Source organism: Salmo trutta, chromosome 10, assembly GCF_901001165.1.
Source record: "Salmo trutta chromosome 10, fSalTru1.1, whole genome shotgun sequence".
NCBI classification, from domain to species: domain Eukaryota; kingdom Metazoa; phylum Chordata; class Actinopteri; order Salmoniformes; family Salmonidae; genus Salmo; species Salmo trutta.
Genome location: NC_042966.1, coordinates 44,729,086 through 44,749,450, shown reverse-complemented (window position 1 = coordinate 44,749,450; position 20,365 = coordinate 44,729,086). Strand labels below are relative to the sequence as shown.

Below are 20,365 nucleotides of genomic sequence, written 5' to 3'. Positions count from 1 at the left end.
TCTCTGCGTCACGGTTTGTTGTGTTTCAAGTATTCAGTGTATTTAGTGTATTGCATTTAGTTTTTCACGAATAAATAAATATGTGGAACTACAAACACGCTGCATTTTGGTCCTATCCTTTGAACAGGCGTGACAAGAAAGACAAATTCAACTCCATCTTTCATCGAATCAGATGTCTTGAAATTATGGCTTATTCATCACAAAACCATTTGATGTTGCCAATTATTTTACTTTGTGGGCAAACTTAAGCAGGAAATGCCAACGACGAAACAGTGAGCCATGGTATTCATGCATAAAAAGAAAAGCATTTCCGTTTTGAATTTTGTAAAGTTAGTTTGGGAGAGGTGGAAAAAATATTGTTATCGATCAATAATGACAAACCTCCTGGCATTGACAACTTAGATGGAAAGTTACTGAGGATGGTGGCTGACTCTATAGCCACTCCTATCTGACATATCTTTAATCTGAGCCTAGAGGAAAGTCTTGTCCTCAGGCCTGAACGGAAGCCAAAGTCATTCCGCTACGCAAGATTGGTCAAGCAGCCTTGGTTGGTTCTAACAGCAGACTATCAGCTTCCAGCTCTCGGAAAACTTTTATTTTTTTAAATGTTGTGTGACAAAATACAATGCTACTTCTCTGTAGACAAATTAACAAAAGGACTATCAAATGTTATTAGTCACATACACATATTTCGACATGTTTTTGTAGGTGTAGCGAAATGCTTGTGTTTCTAGCTCCAACAGTGCAGTAATATCTAACCATTCACAACAATGCACACAATCTAAAAGTAAAGAATGGAATTAAGAATATATAAATATTAGGATGAGCAATGTCTGAGTGGCATAGACTAAAATACAGTAGAGTAGAATACAGTATATACATACGAGATGAGTAAAGCAGAATGTTAACATTATTAAAGTGGCCAGTGATTCCATGTCTATGTATGAAGGGCAGCAGCCTCTCAGGTTCAGGGCAGGGTGCTGGGTGGAGGCCGGCTATGTAACAGTAACTAGGTTCAGGGCAGGGTGCTGGGGGAGGCCGGCTAGTAACAGTAACTAGGTTCAGGGCAGGGTACTGGGTGGAGGCCGGCTAGTAACAGTGACTAAGGTTCAGGGCAGGGTGCTGGGTGGAGGGGCTAGTGACAGTGACTAAGGTTCAGGGCAGGGTGCTGGGTGGAGGCCGGCTAGTAACAGTAACTAAGTTCAGGGCAGGGTACTGGGTGGAGGCCGGCTAGTAACAGTAACTATAGTTCAGGGCAGGGTGCTGGGTGGAGGCCGGCTAGTGACAGTGATAAGTTCAGGGCAGGGTGCTGGGTGGAGGCCGGCTAGTAACAGTAACTAAGTTCAGGGCAGGGTACTGGGTGGAGGCCGGCTAGTAACAGTAACTAGGTTCAGGGCAGGGTACTGGGTGGAGGCCGGCTAGTAACAGTGACTAAGGTTCAGGGCAGGGTACTGGGTGGAGGCCGGCTAGTGACAGTAACTAAGTTCAGGGCAGGGTGCTGGGTGGAGGCCGGCTAGTGACAGTGACTAAGTTCAGGGCAGGGTACTGGGTGGAGGCTAGTAACAGTGACTCTAGTTCAGGGCCAGGGTAACTGGTGGAGGCCGGCTAGTGACAGTGACTAAGTTCAGGGCAGGGTGCTGGGTGGAGGCCGGCTAGTGACCAGGTGACTAAGTCAGGGCAGGGTTAGTCGGTGGAGGCCGGCTAGTGACAGTGACTAAGGTCAGGGCAGGGTACTGGGTGGGAGGCGGCTAGTGACAGTGACTAAGTTCAGGGCAGGGTACTGGGTTGGAGGCCGGCTAAGTGACAGTGACTAAGGTTCAGGCAGGGGTACTGGGTGGAGGCCGGCTAGTGACAGTGACTAAGTTCAGGGCAGGGTTACTGGGTGGAGGCCGGCTAGTAAACAGTAACTAAGTTCAGGGCAGGGTACTGGGGTGGAGGCCGGCTAGTGATGGCTATTTAAACAGTCTGATGGCCCTGAGATAGAAGCTGTTTTTCAGTCTCTCGGTCCCAGCTTTGATTGCACCTGTACTGACCTCGCCTTCTGGATGATAGCGGGGTGAACAGGCAGTGGCTCGGGTGGTTGATGTCCTTGCTGTAGGTGTCCTGGAGGGCAGGCAGTGTGCTCCGGGTGATGCGGTTGGGCAGACCGCACCACCCTCTGGAGAGCCCTGCTGTTCGGGCGGTGCTGTTGCCGTACCAGGTGGTGATACAGCCCAACAGGATGCTCTCATTCTGTAAAAGTTTGTGAGGGTTTTAGGGGCAAGCCAAATATCTTCAGCCTCCTGATGTTGAAGAGGCGTGGATGCGCCTTCTTCAACACACTGTCTGTGCGGGTGGACCATTTCAGATTGAGTACAGGGGGGCTGCACAAGTACCCCTGTGGGGCCCCTCTGTTGAGGATCAGCGAAGTGGAGGTGTTGTTTCTACCTTCACACCTGGGGGCAGCCCGTCACGAATTCCAGGACCCAGTTGCACAGGGCGGGGTCAGACCCAGGGCCTATTGGCTGAGAGTTGATAAGAGACTGACTGCATCACTTCTTCTTTTTATAAGAAACATTAATGTGTTGAAATCCCAAATTGTTTGCCTAGTCAATTTACACACAGCTCTGACACACACACTTATCCCACCAGACATGCCACCAGGGGTCTTTTCACAGTCCCAAAAACCAGAACAAATTAAAGAAAGTGTACAGTATTATATAGAGCCCTTATTGCATGGACCTTCCTTCCATCTCATATTGCTCAAATAAACAGCAAACCTGGTTTCAAAAAACAGATAAAGCAACACCTCACGGCACAACGCCTCTCTCCTATTTGACCTAGATAGTTTGTGTGTCTGCATTAATATGTAGGATCTGTGTGCCGTTTTTAAATGTAGTTTTGTCCTTGAGCTGTTCTTGTCTACTAATGTTCTGTACTATGTCATGTTTCATGTTTTGTGTGGACCCCAGGAAGAGTAGCGGCTAACCAAAAACTGTTAGAGTTTAATGGCTGTGATGGTAGAAAACTAACGATGGATGAACAACATTGTAGTTAAGTGTTATGATTGGGCAAATCCCAATACAACACATATTGAGTGCACTCTCATGTTTTCAAGCATAGTGGTGGCTGCATCATGTTATGGGCATGCTCGTAATCGTTAAGGACTGGGGAGTTTTTCAGGATAAAAAGAAAGGGAATAGAGCTAAACGCAGGTAAAATCCTGGAGGAAAACCTGGTTCAGTCTGCTTTACACCAGATCCTGGGAGATGAATTCACCTTTCATCAGGACATGAAACTAAAACACAAGGTCAAATCTACACTGGAGTTTCTTACCAAGAAGACCAGAGTGGCCGAGTTACAGTTTTGACTTAAATCTGCTTGACAATCTGTGGCCAAGACCTGAAAATGGTTGTCTAGCAATGATCAACAACCAATTTGACAGAGCTTGAAGAATTTAGAAAAGAATAATGGCCAAATGTTGCACAATCCAGATGTGGAAAGCTCTTAGAGACTTACTCAGAAAGACTCACAGCTGTAATCGCTGCCAAAGGTGATTCTAACATGTATTGGCTCAGAGAGTTGAATACTAATCTAGATTTTAGTGTATTTTTTTCATGCATTTTTATTATTTTTTTTTACCAATGTTAGAATTTGTCTTCCACTTAGATATTATAGAGTATTTTGTGTAGATCATTGACAAAAAAAATACAATTTAATGTATTTAATCCCACTTTGTAAAAACAAAACATTGAAAAAGTCAAGGGGTGTGAATACTTTCTGAAGGAACTGGACATACCGTCTCTCTCTCTCACTCACTCAATTCAAAGGGCTTTATTGGCATAGTAAACATACGTTTACATTGCTAAAGCAAGTCAAATAGATAATAAACCAAAAATGAAATAAACAATAAAAAATGAACATTAAACATTACACTCACAAAAGTTCCAAACAAATAGAGACATTTCAAATGTCATAATTATGTCTATATACAGTGTTGTAACAATGTTAAATTACAAAAGGTAAATAAGCATAATATGGGTTATATTTACAATGGTTTTTGTTCTTCACTGGTTGCCCTTTTCTTGTGGCAACAGGTCACAAATATTGCTGCTGTGATGGAACACTGTGGTATTTCACCCAGTAGATATGGGAGTTCATCTTGCTGGTCTTTTTATATTTAATTTATTAACAAGGCAAGTCATTTAAAAACAACTTCTTATTTACAATGACGGCCTACTAAAAGGCAGAAGGCCTCCTGCGGGGACTGGGGCTGGATTTAAAATAAAAATATATTAAATAAAAATCTAGGACAAAACACACATCACGACAAGAGAGACAACAAAACACTACATAAAGTGAGACCTAAGACAACAACATAGCAAGGCAGCAACACATGACAACACAGCATGGTAGAAACACAGCATGGTAGAAACACAACATGGTAGAACCACAACATGACAACACAGCATGGTAGAAACACAGCATGGTAGAAACACAACATGGTAGGAACACAACATGGTAGAAACACAACATGGTAGAAACACAACATGACAACACAGCATGGTAGAACACAACATGGTAGTAACACAACATGGCTAGAACCACATGACAACACAGCATGGTAGAAACACAACATGGTAGAAACACAGCATGGTAGAAACACAGCATGGTAGAAACACAACATGGTAGAAACACAGCATGGTAGAAACACAACATGGTAGAAACACAGCATGGCAACACAGCATGGTAGAAGCACAGCATGACAACAACATGGTAGAACACAGCCATGGTAGAAACACAACATGGTAGAAACACAGCATGGTAGAAACACAACATGGTAGAAACACAGCATGGTAAGAACACAGCATGGTAGGAACACAGCATGTAGAAACAAAGCATGGTAGGAACACAGCATGGTAGGAACACAGCATGGTAGAAACACAACATCGGTAGAAACACAACATGACAACACAGCATGGTAGAAACACAGCATGGTTGGAACACAGCATGGTAGAAACACAGCATGGTAGGAACACAGCATTGGAGAAACACAACATGACAACACAGATGGTAAAAACACAGCATGACAACACAGCATGGTAGAAACACAGCATGGTAGGAACACAGCATGGTAGAAACACAACATGACAACACAAATGAAATCAAAATCAAATCAAATTTATTCATATAGCCCTTCGTATATCAGCTGAAATCTCAAAGTGCTGTACAGAAACCCAGCCTAAAACCCCAAACAGCAAGCAATGCTGTGAAAGAAGCACGGTGGCTAGGAAAAACTCCCTAGGAAAAACTCCCTAGAAAGGCCAAAACATAGGAAGAAACCTAGAGAGGAACCAGGCTATGAGGGGTGGCCAGTCCTCTTCTGGCTGTGATGGGTGGATATTATAACAGAACATGGTCAAGATGTTAAAATGTTCATAAATGACCAGCATGGTCAAATAATAATAATCATAGTAGTTGTCGAGGGTGCAACAAGCACGTCCGGTGAACAGGTCAGGGTTCCGTAGCCGCAGGCAGAACAGTTGAAACTGGAGCAGCAGCATGGCCAGGTGGACTGGGGACAGCAAGGAGTCATCATGCCAGGTAGTCCCGAGGCATGGTCCTAGGGCTCAGATCCTCCGAGAGAAGAAAGAAAGGAGAAAGAGAGAAAGGAGAGAGCAGGAAGAGAGGGGGAGGATGTTGAGAGAGAAAGAGAGAAAGAAAGAAAGAAAGAGAGAAAGAGAGAATTAGAGAGAGCATATTTAATTCACACAGGACACCGGATAAGACAAGAGAATACTCCAGATGTAACAGACTGACCCTAGCCCCCTGACACATAAACGACTGCAGCATAAATACTGGAGGCTGAGACAGGAGGGATCAGAAGACACTGTGGCCCCATCGATGATACCCCCGGACAGGGCCAAACAGGCAGGATATAACCCCACCCACTTTGCCAAAGCACAGCCCCCACACCACTAGAGGGATGTCTACAACCACCAAACTTAGCGTCCGAAGACAAGGCCGAGTATAGCCCACAAAAATCTCCGCCATGGCACAACCCAAGGGGGGGGGCGCCAACCCAGACAGGAAGACCACGTCAGTGACTCAACCCACTCAAGTGACGCACCCCTCCCATGGACGGCATGGAAGAACACCAGTAAGTCAGTGACTCAGCCCCTGTAATAGGGTTAGAGGCAGAGAATCCAGTGGGAAGAGGGGAACCGACAAGGCAGAGACAGCAAGGGCGGTTCGTTGCTCCAGCCTTTCCGTTCACCTTCACACTCCTGGGCCAGACTATACTTAATCATAGGACCTACTGAAGAGATAAGTCTTCAGTAAAGACTTAAAGGTTGAGACTGAGTCTGCGTCTCTCACATGGGTAGGCAGGACCATTCCATAAAAATGGAGCTCCATAGGAGAAAGCCCTACCTCCAGCCGTTTGCTTAGAAATTCTAGGGACAATTAGGAGGCCTGCGTCTTGTGACCGTAGCGTACGTGTAGGTATGTACGGCAGGACCAAATCGGAAAGATAGGTAGGAGCAAGCCCATGTAATGCTTTATAGGTTAGCAGTAAAACCTTCAAATCAGCCCTTGCCTTAACAGGAAGCCAGTGTAGGGAGGCTAGCACTGGAGTAATATGATCAAATTATTTGGTTCTAGTCAGGATTCTAGCAGCCGTATTTAGCACTAACTGAAGTTTGTTTAGTGCTTTATCCGGGTAGCCGGAAAGTAGAGCATTGCAGTAGTCGAGCCTAGAAGTAACAAAAGCATGGATTAATTTTTCTGCGTCATTTTTGGACAGAAAGTTTCTGATTTTTGCAATGTTACGTAGATGGAAAAAAGCTGTCCTTGAAACAGTCTTGATATGTTCTTCAAAAGAGAGATCAGGGTCCAGAGTAACGCCGAGGTCCTTCACAGTTTTATTTGAGACGACTGTACAACCATCCAGATTAATTGTCAGATTCAACAGAAGATCTCTTTGTTTCATCCCTCAGTCGCTAGCTGCAGCGAACTGAAAAGAGGAGCGACCCAGGGATGTGTGTGCTTTGGGGACCTTGAACAGAATGTGACTGGCAGAACGGGTGTTGTATGTGGAGGATTAGGGCTGCAGTAGATATCTCAGATAGGGGTAAGTGAGGCCTAAGAGGGTTTTATAAATAAGCATCAACCAGTGGGTCTTGCGACGGGTATACAGAGATGACCAGTTTACAGAGGAGTATAGAGTGCAGTGATGTGTCCTATAAGGAGCATTGGTGGCAAATCTGATGTCTGAATGGTAAAGAACATCTAGAACATATTTCACCCAGTAGATATGGGAGTTTATCAAAATCGGGTTTTTCTAATTCTTTGTGGATCTATGTCATCTGAGGGAAATATGTGTCTCTAATGTGGTCATACATTTGGCAGGAGGTTAGGAAGTGCAGCTCAGTTTCCACCTCATTTTGTGGGCAGTGTTGCACATAGCCTGTCTTCTCTTGAGAGCCAGGTCTGCCTACGGCGGCCTTTCTCAATAGCAAGGCTATGCTCACTGAGTCCGTACATAGTCCAAACTTTCCTTAAGTTTGGGTCAGTCACAGTGGTCAGGTATTCTGCCACTGTGTACTTTCTGTTTAGGGACAAATAGCATTCTAGTTTGCTCAGTTTTTTTGTTGCTTATTTCCAATGTGTTAAGTAATTATCTTTTTGTTTTCTCATGATTTGGTTGTGTCTAATTGTGTTGCTGTCCTGGGGCTCTGTGGGGTCTGTTTGTGTTTGTGAACAGAGCCCCAGGACCAGCTTGTTTAGGGGACTCTTCTCCAGGTTCATCTCTCTGTAGGTGATGGCTTTGTTATGGAAGGTTTGGGAATCGCTTCCTTTTAGGTGGTTGTAGAATTTAACGTCTCTTTTCTGGATTTGTATAATTAGCGAGTATCGGCCTAATTCTGCTCTGCATGTATTATTTGGTGTTTTACGTTGGACACAGGATATTTTTTGCAGAATTCTGCATTAATTCTCAATTTGGTGTTTGTCCCTTTTTGCTATCTATCCCTTTTTCTCCTCTCTCTGTTTATCTCTCTCTCTCTCTCTCTATCTCTGTTTATCTATCTATCTCTCTCCCTCTATCTCTGTTTATCTATCTATCTCTCTCCCTCTCTCTGTTTATCTATCTATCTCTCTCCCTCTATCTCTGTTTATCTATCTATCTCTCTCCCTCTATCTCTGTTTATCTATCTATCTCTCTCCCTCTCTCTCTATCTATCTCTCTCCCTCTATCTCTGTTATCTATATATCTCTCTCCCTCTATATCTATCCTATCTCTCTCCCTCTATCTCTGTTTATCTATCTATCTCTCTCCCTCTATCTCTATCTATCTCTCTCCCTCTATCTCTGTTTATCTATCTATCTCTCTCCCTCTATCTCTATCTATCTCTCTCCCTCTATCTCTATCTATCTCTCTCCCTCTATCTCTGTTTGCCCTATCTATCTCTCTCCCTCTATCTCTATCTATCTCTATCCCTCTATCTATCCCTCTATCTCTGTTTGTCTCTCTCTCACTATCTATCCCTCTATCTCTGTTTATCTCTCTCTCACTATCTATCCCTCTATCTCTGTTTATCTCTCTCTCACTATCTATCCCTCTATCTGTTTATCTCTGTCTCTCTCTCCCTCTATCTCCGTTTATCGCTCTCTCTCCCTCTCTCTCTCTGTTTATCTCTCTCTCTGTTTATCTCTCTCTCTGTTTATCTCTGTCTCTCTCTCCCTCTATCTCCGTTTATCGCTCTCTCTCCCTCTCTCTATCGATCTCTCTCTCCCCCTCTATCTCCTCTCTCTCTGTCTATCCCTCTCTCCCTATCTCTCTTTCCCTCTCGCTCTCTTTATCTATCTCTCTCTCCCTCTATCTCTCTTCATCTCTCTCTTTCCCCTCTCTTTATCTCTCTCCCTCTCTCTCTCTATCTCTCTCTCCCTCTCTATCTCGCTCTTTCCCTCTATCTATATCTCTCTCTCTCTCTCTCTGCAGGAATTGGTTGACTATCTGCGTAGCCACTCCCACAGTGCGGTCTACGCCTCTGCTATGTCTCCTCCCATCACAGAGCAGATCCTCAGAGCCATGAAATGCATCATGGGACTGGATGGAACCACCGTGGGTGAGCAACATGCCTTCTACTCCAGAGAGGTAGCTCCAGGGTCCAGGAACTGAGACATACAGAGAGGTAGCTCCAGGAACTGAGACATACAGAGAGGTAGCTCCAGGAACTGAGACATACAGAGAGGTAGCTCCAGGAACTGAGACATACAGAGAGGTAGCTCCAGGAACTGAGACATACAGAGAGGTAGCTCCAGGAACTGAGACATACAGAGAGGTAGCTCCAGGAACTGAGACATACAGAGAGGTAGCTCCAGGGTCAGGAACCGAGACATACATTGCATGTGAGGGAGAGTCTCTGATCTTGGCAAGATGTGAGTTTAGTACATCAAATCCTCTGTCATTCAGGCAGATATATCAGAACCATCTGGCTGCAGCAGAGTAGAGAGGAGGAAGGTGGGGGGGAGAGAGAGCCCTAGTCCCATACTCTCTTCTCTCTCTTTCCTCTTCTCCTCTCTCTCTCTTTCTCTCTCTCTTTCTCTCTTCTCTCTCTCTTCTCTCTTTCTCTCTCTGTCTCTCTCGCTCTTTCTCTCTCTTCTCTCTCTCTTTGTCTCTCTCGCTGCCTCTGTCTCTCTCTCTTCTCTCTCTCTTCTCTCCTCTCTCTTTCTCTCTTCTCTCTCTCTTTCTCTCTCTTCTCTCCTCTCTCTCTTCTCTCCTCTCTCTCTCTCTCTCTCTCCCTCTCTCTAGGTCAGGCCAGGGTGCACCAGCTAGCAGAGAACACACGCTACTTCAGGTCTCGCCTTCAGGAGATGGGCTTCATCATCTATGGTAACGATGATTCTCCCGTGGTCCCGATTCTGCTCTACATGCCAGGAAAAGTTGTGTAAGTTAACTTTACTTTGTTACGTTTATTTGACAGGGACACATGACGGGGGGAAAGTGTAACTGTCAGAAGGTACCGTTTTTTATATTTGTGTATGTTTTTATTGTGAAGGAACTGAATGGAGGGGATAGATTATAACCCTTACCACTAGGGGGCGTCTCACAAGGAACCTTCACCCAGAAACTGAATGGAGGGGATAGATTATAACCCTTACCACTAGGGGGCGTCTCACAAGGAACCTTCACCCAGAAACTGAATGGAGGGGATAGATTATAACCCTTACCACTAGGGGGCGTCTCACAAGGAACCTTCACCCAGAAACTGAATGGAGGGGATAGATTATAACCCTTACCACTAGGGGGCGTCTCACAAGGAACCTTCACCCAGAAACTGAATGGAGGGGATAGATTATAACCCTTACCACTAGGGGGCGTCTCACAAGGAACCTTCACCCAGAAACTGAATGGAGGGGATAGATTATAACCCTTACCACTAGGGGGCGTCTCACAAGGAACCTTCACCCAGAAAATAATTGCGGGAGAAATCTGCTTCCTCTGTTTATGGGCGTTCTTCTTCTTCTTCTGCTGACATACAGTTACAGATACATTAAAATGTGATGGTTTCTGTCCAGAGGTCACGTCAACGTCTGAATGTGTTTAAAACGGGGTTCACTGCTGCTTTCGTAACGACATTCAGTTACCCTTTTATCTTTCCACGCTGTTTAAATTAATCGAGTTACTTTCACAATAAATTGTGATCTGCCTTTTTAAATCTGTTTTTTGAAAGCATGACTGGTGCTCGTTTTACCCGGGGGGTCAGTTGAGAAGCTAAAAGGACGATATTGTCTGTTTTTTGAAGATGACTTTGAACGTGTTTAATGTCTCCAGATAAAAACATTAATAGTGAAAAGTGAAATAAATAAATAAAAATGAACAGTAAACATTACACTCACAGAAGTTACAAAAGAATAAAGATATTACAAATGTCATATTATGTCTACAGTCGTGGCCAAAAAGTTTTGAGAATGATACAAATATTAATTTCCACAAAGTTTGCTACTTCAGTGTCTTTAGATATTTTTGTCAGATGTTACTATGGAATACTGAAGTATAATTACAAGCATTTCATAAGTGTCAAAGACTTTTATTGACAATTACATGAAGTTGATGCAAAGAGTCAATATTTGCAGTGTTGACCCTTCTTTTTCAAGACCTCTGCAATCCGCCCTGGCATGCTGTCAATTAACTTCTGGGCCACATCCTGACTGATGGCAGCCCATTCTTGCATAATCAATGCTTGGAGCTTGTCAGAATTTGTGGGTTTTTGTTTGTCCACCCGCCTCTTGAGGATTGACCACAAGTTCTCAATGGGATTAAGGTCTGGGGAGTTTCCTGGCCATGGACCCAAAAGGTTTGACCATGTGAGCCGGTAGTAAACAACACAACACAGACCAAATGTCCAGGGTCCTAGTGTGTGTCCAGGGTCCTAGTGTGTGTCCAGGGTCCTAGTGTGTGTCCAGGGTCCTAGTGTGTATCCAGGGTCCTAGTGTGTGTCCTAGTGTGTGTCCAGGGTCCTAGTGTGTGTCCAGGGTCCTACTGTGTGTCCAGGGTCCTAGTGTGTGTCCAGGGCCAAAGTGTGTGTCCTAGTGTGTGTCCAGGGTGCTAGTGTGTGTCCAGGGTCCTAGTGTGTGTCCAGGGTCCAAGTGTGTGTCCTAGTGTGTGTCCAGGGTCCTAGTGTGTGTCCAGGGTCCTAGTGTGTGTCCAGGGTCCTAGTGTGTGTCCAGGGTCCTAGTGTGTGTCCTAGTGTGTGTCCAGGGTCCTAGTGTGTGTCCAGGGTCCTAGTGTGTGTCCAGGGTCCTAGTGTGTGTCCAGGGTCCTAGTGTGTGTCCAGGGTTCTAGTGTGTGTCCAGGGTCCTAGTGTGTGTCCTAGTGTGTGTCCAGGGTCCTAGTGTGTGTCCAGGGTGCTAGTGTGTGTCCAGGGTCCTAGTGTGTGTCCAGGGTCCTAGTGTGTGTCCAGGGCCCTAGTGTGTGTCCAGGGTCCTAGTGTGTGTCCAGGGTCCTAGTATGTGTCCAGGGTCCTAGTGTGTGTCCAGGGTCCTAGTGTGTGTCCAGGGTCCTAGTGTGTGTCCAGGGTCCTAGTGTGTGTCCTAGTGTGTGTCCAGGGTCCTAGTGTGTGTCCAGGGTTCTAGTGTGTGTCCAGGGTCCTAGTGTGTGTCCTAGTGTGTGTCCAGGGTCCTAGTGTGTGTCCAGGGTGCTAGTGTGTGTCCAGGGTCCTAGTGTGTGTCCAGGGTCCTAGTGTGTGTCCAGGGCCCTAGTGTGTGTCCAGGGTCCTAGTGTGTGTCCAGGGTCCTAGTATGTGTCCAGGGTCCTAGTGTGTGTCCAGGGTCCTAGTGTGTGTCCAGGGTCCTAGTGTGTGTCCAGGGTCCTAGTGTGTGTCCAGGGTCCTAGTGTGTGTCCTAGTGTGTGTCCAGGGTCCTAGTGTGTGTCCAGGGTCCTAGTGTGTGTCCAAGGTGCTAGTGTGTGTCCAGGGTCCTAGTGTGTGTCCAGGGTCCTAGTGTGTGTCCAGGGTGCTAGTGTGTGTCCAGGGTCCTAGTGTGTGTCCAGGGCCCTAGTGTGTGTCCTAGTGTGTGTCCAGGGTCCTAGTGTGTGTCCAGGGTCCTAGTGTGTGTCCAGGGTTCTAGTGTGTGTCCTAGTGTGTGTCCAGGGTCCTAGTGTGTGTCCTAGTGTGTGTCCAGGGTCCTAGTGTGTGTCCAGGGTCCTACTGTGTGTCCAGTGTCCTAGTGTGTGTCCAGGGTCCTAGTGTGTGTCCAGGGTCCTAGTGTGTGTCCAGGGTCCTAGTGTGTGTCCAGGGTGCTAGTGTGTGTCCAGGGTCCTAGTGTGTGTCCAGGGTCCTAGTGTGTGTCCAGGGTCCTAGTGTGTGTCCAGGGTCCTAGTGGGGGTTCAGGGTCCTAGTGTGTGTCCAGGGTGCTAATGTGTGTCCTAGTGTGTGTCCAGGGTCCTAGTGTGTGTCCAGGGTCCTAGTGTGTGTCCAGGGTCCTAGTGGGGGTTCAGGGTCCTAGTGTGTGTCCAGGGTCCTACTGTGTGTCCAGGGTCCTAGTGTGTGTCCAGGGTCCTAGTGTGTGTCCAGGGCCCTAGTGTGTGTCCTAGTGTGTGTCCAGGGTCCTAGTGTGTGTCCTAGTGTGTGTCCAGGGTCCTAGTGTGTGTCCTAGTGTGTGTCCAGGGTCCTAGTGTGTGTCCAGGGTCCTAGTGTGTGTCCAGGGCCCTAGTGTGTGTCCTAGTGTGTGTCCAGGGTCCTAGTGTGTGTCCTAGTGTGTGTCCAGGGTCCTAGTGTGTGTCCTAGTGTGTGTCCAGGGTCCTAGTGTGTGTCCAGGGTCCTAGTGTGTGTCCAGGGTCCTAGTGTATGTCCAAGGTCCTAGTGTGTGTCCAGGGTCCTAGTGTGTGTCCAGGGTCCTAGTGTGTGTCCAGGGTCCTAGTGTGTGTCCTAGTGTGTGTCCAGGGTCCTAGTGTGTGTCCAGGGTGCTAGTGTGTGTCCAGGGTCCTACTGTGTGTCCAGGGTCCTAGTGTGTGTCCTAGTGTGTGTCCAGGGTCCTGGTGTGTGTCCAGTGTCCTAGTGTGTGTCCAGGGTGCTAGTGTGTGTCCAGGGTCCTACTGTGTGTCCAGGGTCCTAGTGTGTGTCCAGGGTCCTAGTGTGTGTCCAGGGTCCTAGTGTGTGTCCAGGGTCCTAGTTTGTGTCCAGGGTCCTAGTTTGTGTCCAGGGTCCTGGTGTGGTTCCAGGGTCCTAGTGTGTGTCCAGGGTGCTAGTGTGTGTCCAGGGTCCTACTGTGTGTCCAGGGTCCTAGTGTGTGTCCAGGGTCCTAGTGTGTGTCCAGGGTCCTAGTGTGTGTCCAGGGTCCTAGAATGTGTCCAGGGTCCTGGTGTGTGTCCAGGGTCCTAGTGTGTGTCCAGGGTCCTAGTGTGTGTCCAGGGTCCTGGTGTGTGTCCAGGGTCCTGGTGTGTGTCCAGGGTCCTGGTGTGTGTCCAGGGTGCTAGTGGAAAGCTGTGTTTAACAATGTCAATTGTTTTCTCATGGAGTCTAGATGGGTTCAGCCCTTTATGGTAAAGTAAAAAGGCTTTAAATACGTAGATTTATTCATTCATCATGTTTCACGTCTTTTACAATGTGACTGTGTTCTGCTGCCGCAGGGCTTTCTCTCGTGCCATGCTGGAGAGGAAGATTGGAGTGGTGGTTGTAGGGTTCCCTGCCACGCCCATCACCGAGGCACGGGCACGCTTCTGTCTGTCTGCTACACACACCAAGGCCATGCTCGACCAGGTGAGCACACACACACACACACACACACACACACACACACACACACACACACACACACACACACACACACACAGAGACACACACACACAGAGAGATGCAAACACACACACACAGAGACACACACACACAGAGAGATGCAAACACACACACACACAGAGACACACACACACAGAGACGCAAACACACACACACACGGAGACACACACACAGAGACACGCACACACACACACACACACACACACACAGAGACGCAAACACACAGAGACACACACACACACAGATGCAAACACACACACACACACACAGAGAGACACACACACACAGACGCAAACACACACACACACACACACAGAGACACACACACACACACACACACGTCTGTACATAGTCAAAAGCTTTCCTTGAGTTTGTGTCGGTCCCAGTGGTATAGAGGTCGACCGATTATTGCAGGACCAAAAAAAAAGCCGATGCCGATTAATCGCCCGATTTTTAGATATATTTGTAGTAATGACAATTACAACAATACTGAATGAACAATAACACTTTTATTTTAACTTAATACATAAATAAAATATATTTAGTGTCAAATAAATAATGAAAGATGTTCAATTTGGTTTAAATAATGCAAAAACAAAGTGTTGGAGAAGAAAGTAAAAGTGCAATATGTGCCATGTGAGAAAGCTAACGTTTAAGTTCCTTGCTCAGAACATGAGAACATATGAAAGCTGGTGGTTCCTTTTAACATGAGTCTTCAATATTCCCAGTAAGAAGTTTTAGGTTGTAGTTATTATAGGAATTATAGGACTATTTCTCTCTATACTATTTGTATTTCATATACCTTTGACTATTGGATGTTCTTATAGGCACTATAGTATTGCCAGCCTAATCTCGGGAGTTGATAGGCTTGAAGGCATAAACAGCGTAATGCTTGAAGCACAGCGAAGAGCTGCTGGCAAATGCAGGACAGTGCTGTTTGAATGAATGCTTACGAGCCTGCTGCTGCCTACCACCGCTCAGTCAGACTGCTCTATCAAATATCAAATCATTTAGAAAACAAAAGGTTTATTATTTCAGTGAAATACGGAACCATTCTGTATTTTATCTAACGGGTGGCATCCAGTCTAAATATTGCTGTTACATTGCACAACCTTCAATGTTATGTCATAATTATGTAAAATACTGGCTCCTTGCTGCACTCGCGTAACAGGTAGTCAGCCTGCCAGGCAGTCTTCTCGTGGATTGCAATTTAATCGGCCATAATCGGCGTCCAAAAATGAAAACTTGAAATCGTCCCTAATTAATTGGCCATGCCGATTAATCGGTCGACCTCTAGTCAGGTATTCTGCTACTGTGTACTCTCTGCTTAGGGTCAAACAGCATTCTAGTTTGCTCAGTTTTTTTGTTAATTCTTTCCAATGTGTCAAGTAATTATCTTTTTGTTTTCTCATGATTTGTTTGGGTCTAATTGTGTTGCTGTCCTGGGGCTCTGTGGGGTCTGTTTGTGTTTGTGAACAGAGCCCCAGGACCAGCTTGCTTAGGGGACTCTTCTCCAGGTTCATCTCTCTGTAGGTGATGGCTTTGTTATGGAAGGTTTGGGAATCGCTTCCTTTTAGGTGGTTGTGGAATTTAACGGCTTATACGGTATATTGGACTGGCTCTGTTCTGGATTTTGATAATTAGCGAGTATCGGCCTAATTCTGCTCTATATGCATTATTTGGTGTTTTACGTTGTTCACTGAGGATATTTTGGTGTTTGTCCCATTTTGTGAATTCTTCGTGTTGTTTGTTGAGAGTTTTCCAATTTCTCCAGAAGTGGTTAGAGTCTATGGATTCTTCAGTTACATTGATCTGATTTCTGACGTGCTGTTCCTTCTTTATCCGTAGTGTATTTCTGTATTGTTTTAGTGCAGGGTTATCGGAGAGAGAAAAAAAAAGGTTTGTATTTTTTGGGGTTCATTTTTTATTTTCATTTGGGAAATCTGTTCAAGTATTTCCACGCATAACAGAGAGACACGTGACGATATACAAATGCAAAACAAGGTTTGAAATGATTACGTTTTAGTGAAATATATCTGTTTGGGCTTTTTGCGGTCAATTTGCAGTCTAGTAGTTATTTGTAATTATGTTCTGGCCCCCCGACCATCCCCTCACTAAAATCGACCCACAGCTGAATCTAGTTGTTTTAGTGATTCAACATAGTGAAGGCTCAGGTTTTCTGGGTCTCTATGATTTTGGTTGGACAGGTTTCTACATTTCTTTCTTAGGTTTTTGCATTCTTCATCACTGAACGATAATTTGGGGTAAGAAATATTATCTTACGTCTGAGTATTTGTCACAGTGTAATAGGAAATGCAGCTCTGTCTCTACCTCTCCCCTGGAGCAGAGTGAGCACAGCCTGTCCTCTCTGGTTTGTCTGTGACGACCGGTCTCTATAGCCAGCCTGTCCTCTCTGGGCTGCCAGGTTTGTCTGTGACGACCGGTCTCTATAGCCAGACTGTCCTCTCTGGGCAGCCAGACTGTCCTCTCTGGGAAGCCAGACTGTCCTCTCTGGGCAGCCAGACTGTCCTCTCTGGGCAGCCAGACTGTCCTCTCTGGGCAGCCAGACTGTCCTCTCTGGGCAGCCAGACTGTCCTCTCTGGGCAGCCAGACTGTCCTCTCTGGGCAGCCAGATTTGTCTGTGACGACCCGTCTCTACAGCCAGCCTGTCCTTTCTGGGCAGCCAGACTGTCCTCTCTGGGCAGCCAGGTTTGTCTGTGACGACAGTTCACTATAGCCAGACTGTCCTCTCTGGGCAGCCAGACTGTCCTCTCTGGGCAGCCAGGTTTGTCTGTGACGACCGGTCTCTGTAGCCAGACTGTCCTCTCTGGGCAGCCAGACTGTCCTCTCTGGGCAGCCAGACTGTCCTCTCTGGGCAGCCAGACTGTCCTCTCTGGGCAGCCAGACTGTCCTCTCTGGGCAGCCAGACTGTCCTCTCTGGGCAGCCAGACTGTCCTCTGCCCGTTTCTGTGACGACCGGTCTCTATAGCCAGACTGTCCTCTCTGGGTAGCCAGGTTTGTCTGTGACGACCGGTCTCTATAGCCAGACTGTCCTCTCTGGGCAGCCAGGTTTGTCTGTGACGACTGGTCTCTATAGCCAGACTGTCCTCTCTGGGCAGCCAGGTTTGTCTGTGACGACCGGTCTCTATAGCCAGACTGTCCTCTCTGGGTAGCCAGGTTTGTCTGTGACGACCGGTCTCTATAGCCAGACTGTCCTCTCTGAGTCTGTACCTAGTCAGTGTTTTCCATCAGTCACAGTGGTCAGATAATCTGCCACCATGTACTGTACCTCCTCTCTCCCTCTCTCTCCCTCTCTCTCTCTCCCTCTCTCTCTCTCCCCCCTCCCTCTCCCCCTCTCTCTCCCTCCCTCCCTCTCTCTCTCCCCCTCCCTCTCTCCCTCTCTCTCCCTCTCCCTCTCTCTCGCCCTCTCTCTCTCTCCCCCTCCCTCTCGCCCTCTCTCCCTCTCTCCCCTTCTACCTCCCTCCCTCTCTCCCTCTCTCTCTCTCCCCCTCCCTCTCGCCCTCTCTCCCTCTCTCCCCTTCTACCTCCCTCCCTCTCTCCCCCTCCTTCTCTCCCTCTCTAACAGTATATTTTCTCTCCCCCCCAGGTGTTGATTGATCTGAACCAGTTAGGAGATGATTTGTGTCTGAAGTTCTCCCGGAGGAAATATTCTCCTCGTCCACAACAACAACAACACAACAACGACGACACAACGACGACGACGACGACACAGACTTTGAGCAGGACGACAGTCAGCTAATAGACTGATAGGATGACCCCTGACCTTTGCACTGAGAGAATGTTATGGTGGTTCCATGTCCTAATAATGTGTCCTTTACCCTAAAGTGTGCACTCCGACCCCACGAATATAAAAAGCATTGGATTGGTGTAAGCATGGGTTAGACAGTATCCGCCATTTTGTCTTGTACCAGTCCATAATGGAAAGTGAACAGGTCACACAAGGACAGATTGTTGGGATACTGAGTGGGCCTCTGTCTTCCCTGAGACCCCACTCTCTCAATACACAGAGAGAGTGGGGTCTCATCTCTACCAGTCCAATACACAGAGAGAGTGGGGTCTCATCTCTACCAGTCCAATACACAGAGAGAGTGGGGTCTCATCTCTACCAGTCCAATACACAGAGAGAGTGGGGTCTCCTCTCTACCAGTCCAATACACTGAGAGAGTGGGGTCTCCTCTCTACCAGTCCAATACACAGAAAGAGTGGGGTCTCATCTCTATCTTATACAACCATAAGGAAAGTCCAGTGCCAGGTGTGATGGCTGCTGCTCCATGCTGTATATAGTAGTATGTGTTCACATTACAATATAAATTAAGAGATCATATACGTTTCTTATCGTTATACAAGACAACCAATAATCCCAGGCTGTCATTGGAAATGAGAATGTTTTGTTAACTGGTTGGCACGATTTCAATTGTTCAAGGAATTAATGTATCTGATTTAAATAAATGTTATATTAATTAATGTATCTGATTTAAATAAATGTTACATGAATTAATGTATCTGATTTAAATAAATGTTACATTAATTAATGTATCTGATTTAAATAAATGTTATATTAATTAATGTATCTGATTTAAATAAATGTTATATTAATTAATGTATATGATTTATATAATGTTACATTAATTAATGTAGCTGATTTAAATAAATGTTATGTTAATTAATGTATCTGATTTAAATAAATGTTACATTAATTAATGTATCTGATTTAAATAAATGTTACATTAATTAATGTATCTGATTTAAATAAATGTTATATTAATTAATGTATCTGAGTTAAATAAATGTTATATTAATTAATGTATCTGAGTTAAATGTTACATTTGTTGAATCTTTGGCATCATTAAATTGAAGACTGTGATTTTATCAAATCAATTCTCTGTAATTATTATTACGTGATTAAACTAACCATGTAACTGTAATTAACTAGGAAGTCGGGGCACCACGGAAAATCTTCAGATTACAAAGTTATAATTTTCCTAATACAACATTTCAGATATTTTAATTTCTGATCAATTAGTCTTCTAATTAATTCATTATTCTTTACCTCACGTTAGTCTCATTCCAAATGTCGTAAATTGTTTATCTGCACGAACCCAGTTTTCACTATGAATCATCCATACATCAATTGTCTTAGTCATTTATTTACTAACTAAATAATCACAGAAATGCATAAACAAACAAACAAACAGTAGATATGGTTATGATAGGTGGATGACTAAGACAAACAGTAGATATGGTAATGATAGGTGGATGTTCCCTAGTGGGCTAAGCCGATAGGACGGCTTGGTGGACAAAGGGAAGTGGGTGTGTACAGAGAAGGGCGGGAATCACAAGAATCACTACACAGTTGATAATTATTAATTGAAATGCTAATCCTTCGCACATGAACGCTCATTCATTCGGGAATAACTCCAATCAATATATATATTTACGCTCAAAGTGTGTCGTCGTGATCTCTGTTGAAATCATCCGTCTTTCTGTTGGAAAGTTAATCTGATCGTCTCTCGTGGTTAGGATGGATACTTCAGAGTAACATTCAGAAATGTTCTTGTAGAATAGATGTTTCGGCGGTTGTTGTTCTTCGCGTTCAATGGTACATAATTCCTAGCCGCAGACTAGTAATTATTATCGAAGAGTTGCTCTTATTCTGTCGGAATCGATAGTCTCAGAGATAACAACAACCATTACAACCTTAGCTTATACTGAGATTCCTGTGGTCTCTACTCAACCTTAGCTCCCTCGATGCTCGAGGTAGGCGTGGTCTGAAGGGAATTTCTTCAGGTGGGGGTTATATTCGTAACAATAGAAAAGGGCCAGATCGATGTCTGTGCTCATGGTGGCCGGGCCAACGACTTAGTTAAACTTTTAAACAGAAATACAATTCTGAGATAACAGAACCTGGGTGTAAGAGAGGGGAAAGGCACTCGCTATACCTACAGAGGGACCCGTCATGACACATTAATGAATGTACCTCTGTGTCCGTTGGGGCCATGACATGATCTACTTATTCAACTCAGTTTACTTTCTGTAGGAGCAGAATCCCTCTCTCGCTCTCCTCTCTC

The 20,365-nt window shown here is 45.6% G+C and overlaps 1 protein-coding gene across 1 annotated transcript in view; it reads left to right on the top strand.

The window, feature by feature from the left end:
* The window catches only part of LOC115201764 (serine palmitoyltransferase 3), a 96,623-nt gene extending 77,818 nt beyond the window's left edge, over positions 1–18,805 (top strand). Inside the window, exons 11-12 of the mRNA XM_029765653.1 lie at positions 14,111–14,240; positions 17,884–18,805. Of these exons, the coding sequence (XP_029621513.1) occupies positions 14,111–14,240; positions 17,884–18,036 (283 nt within the window). The 3' untranslated portion in view covers positions 18,037–18,805. The remainder of the gene's footprint in view (positions 1–14,110; positions 14,241–17,883) is intronic.
* Positions 18,806–20,365: the final 1,560 nt, after the last annotated feature.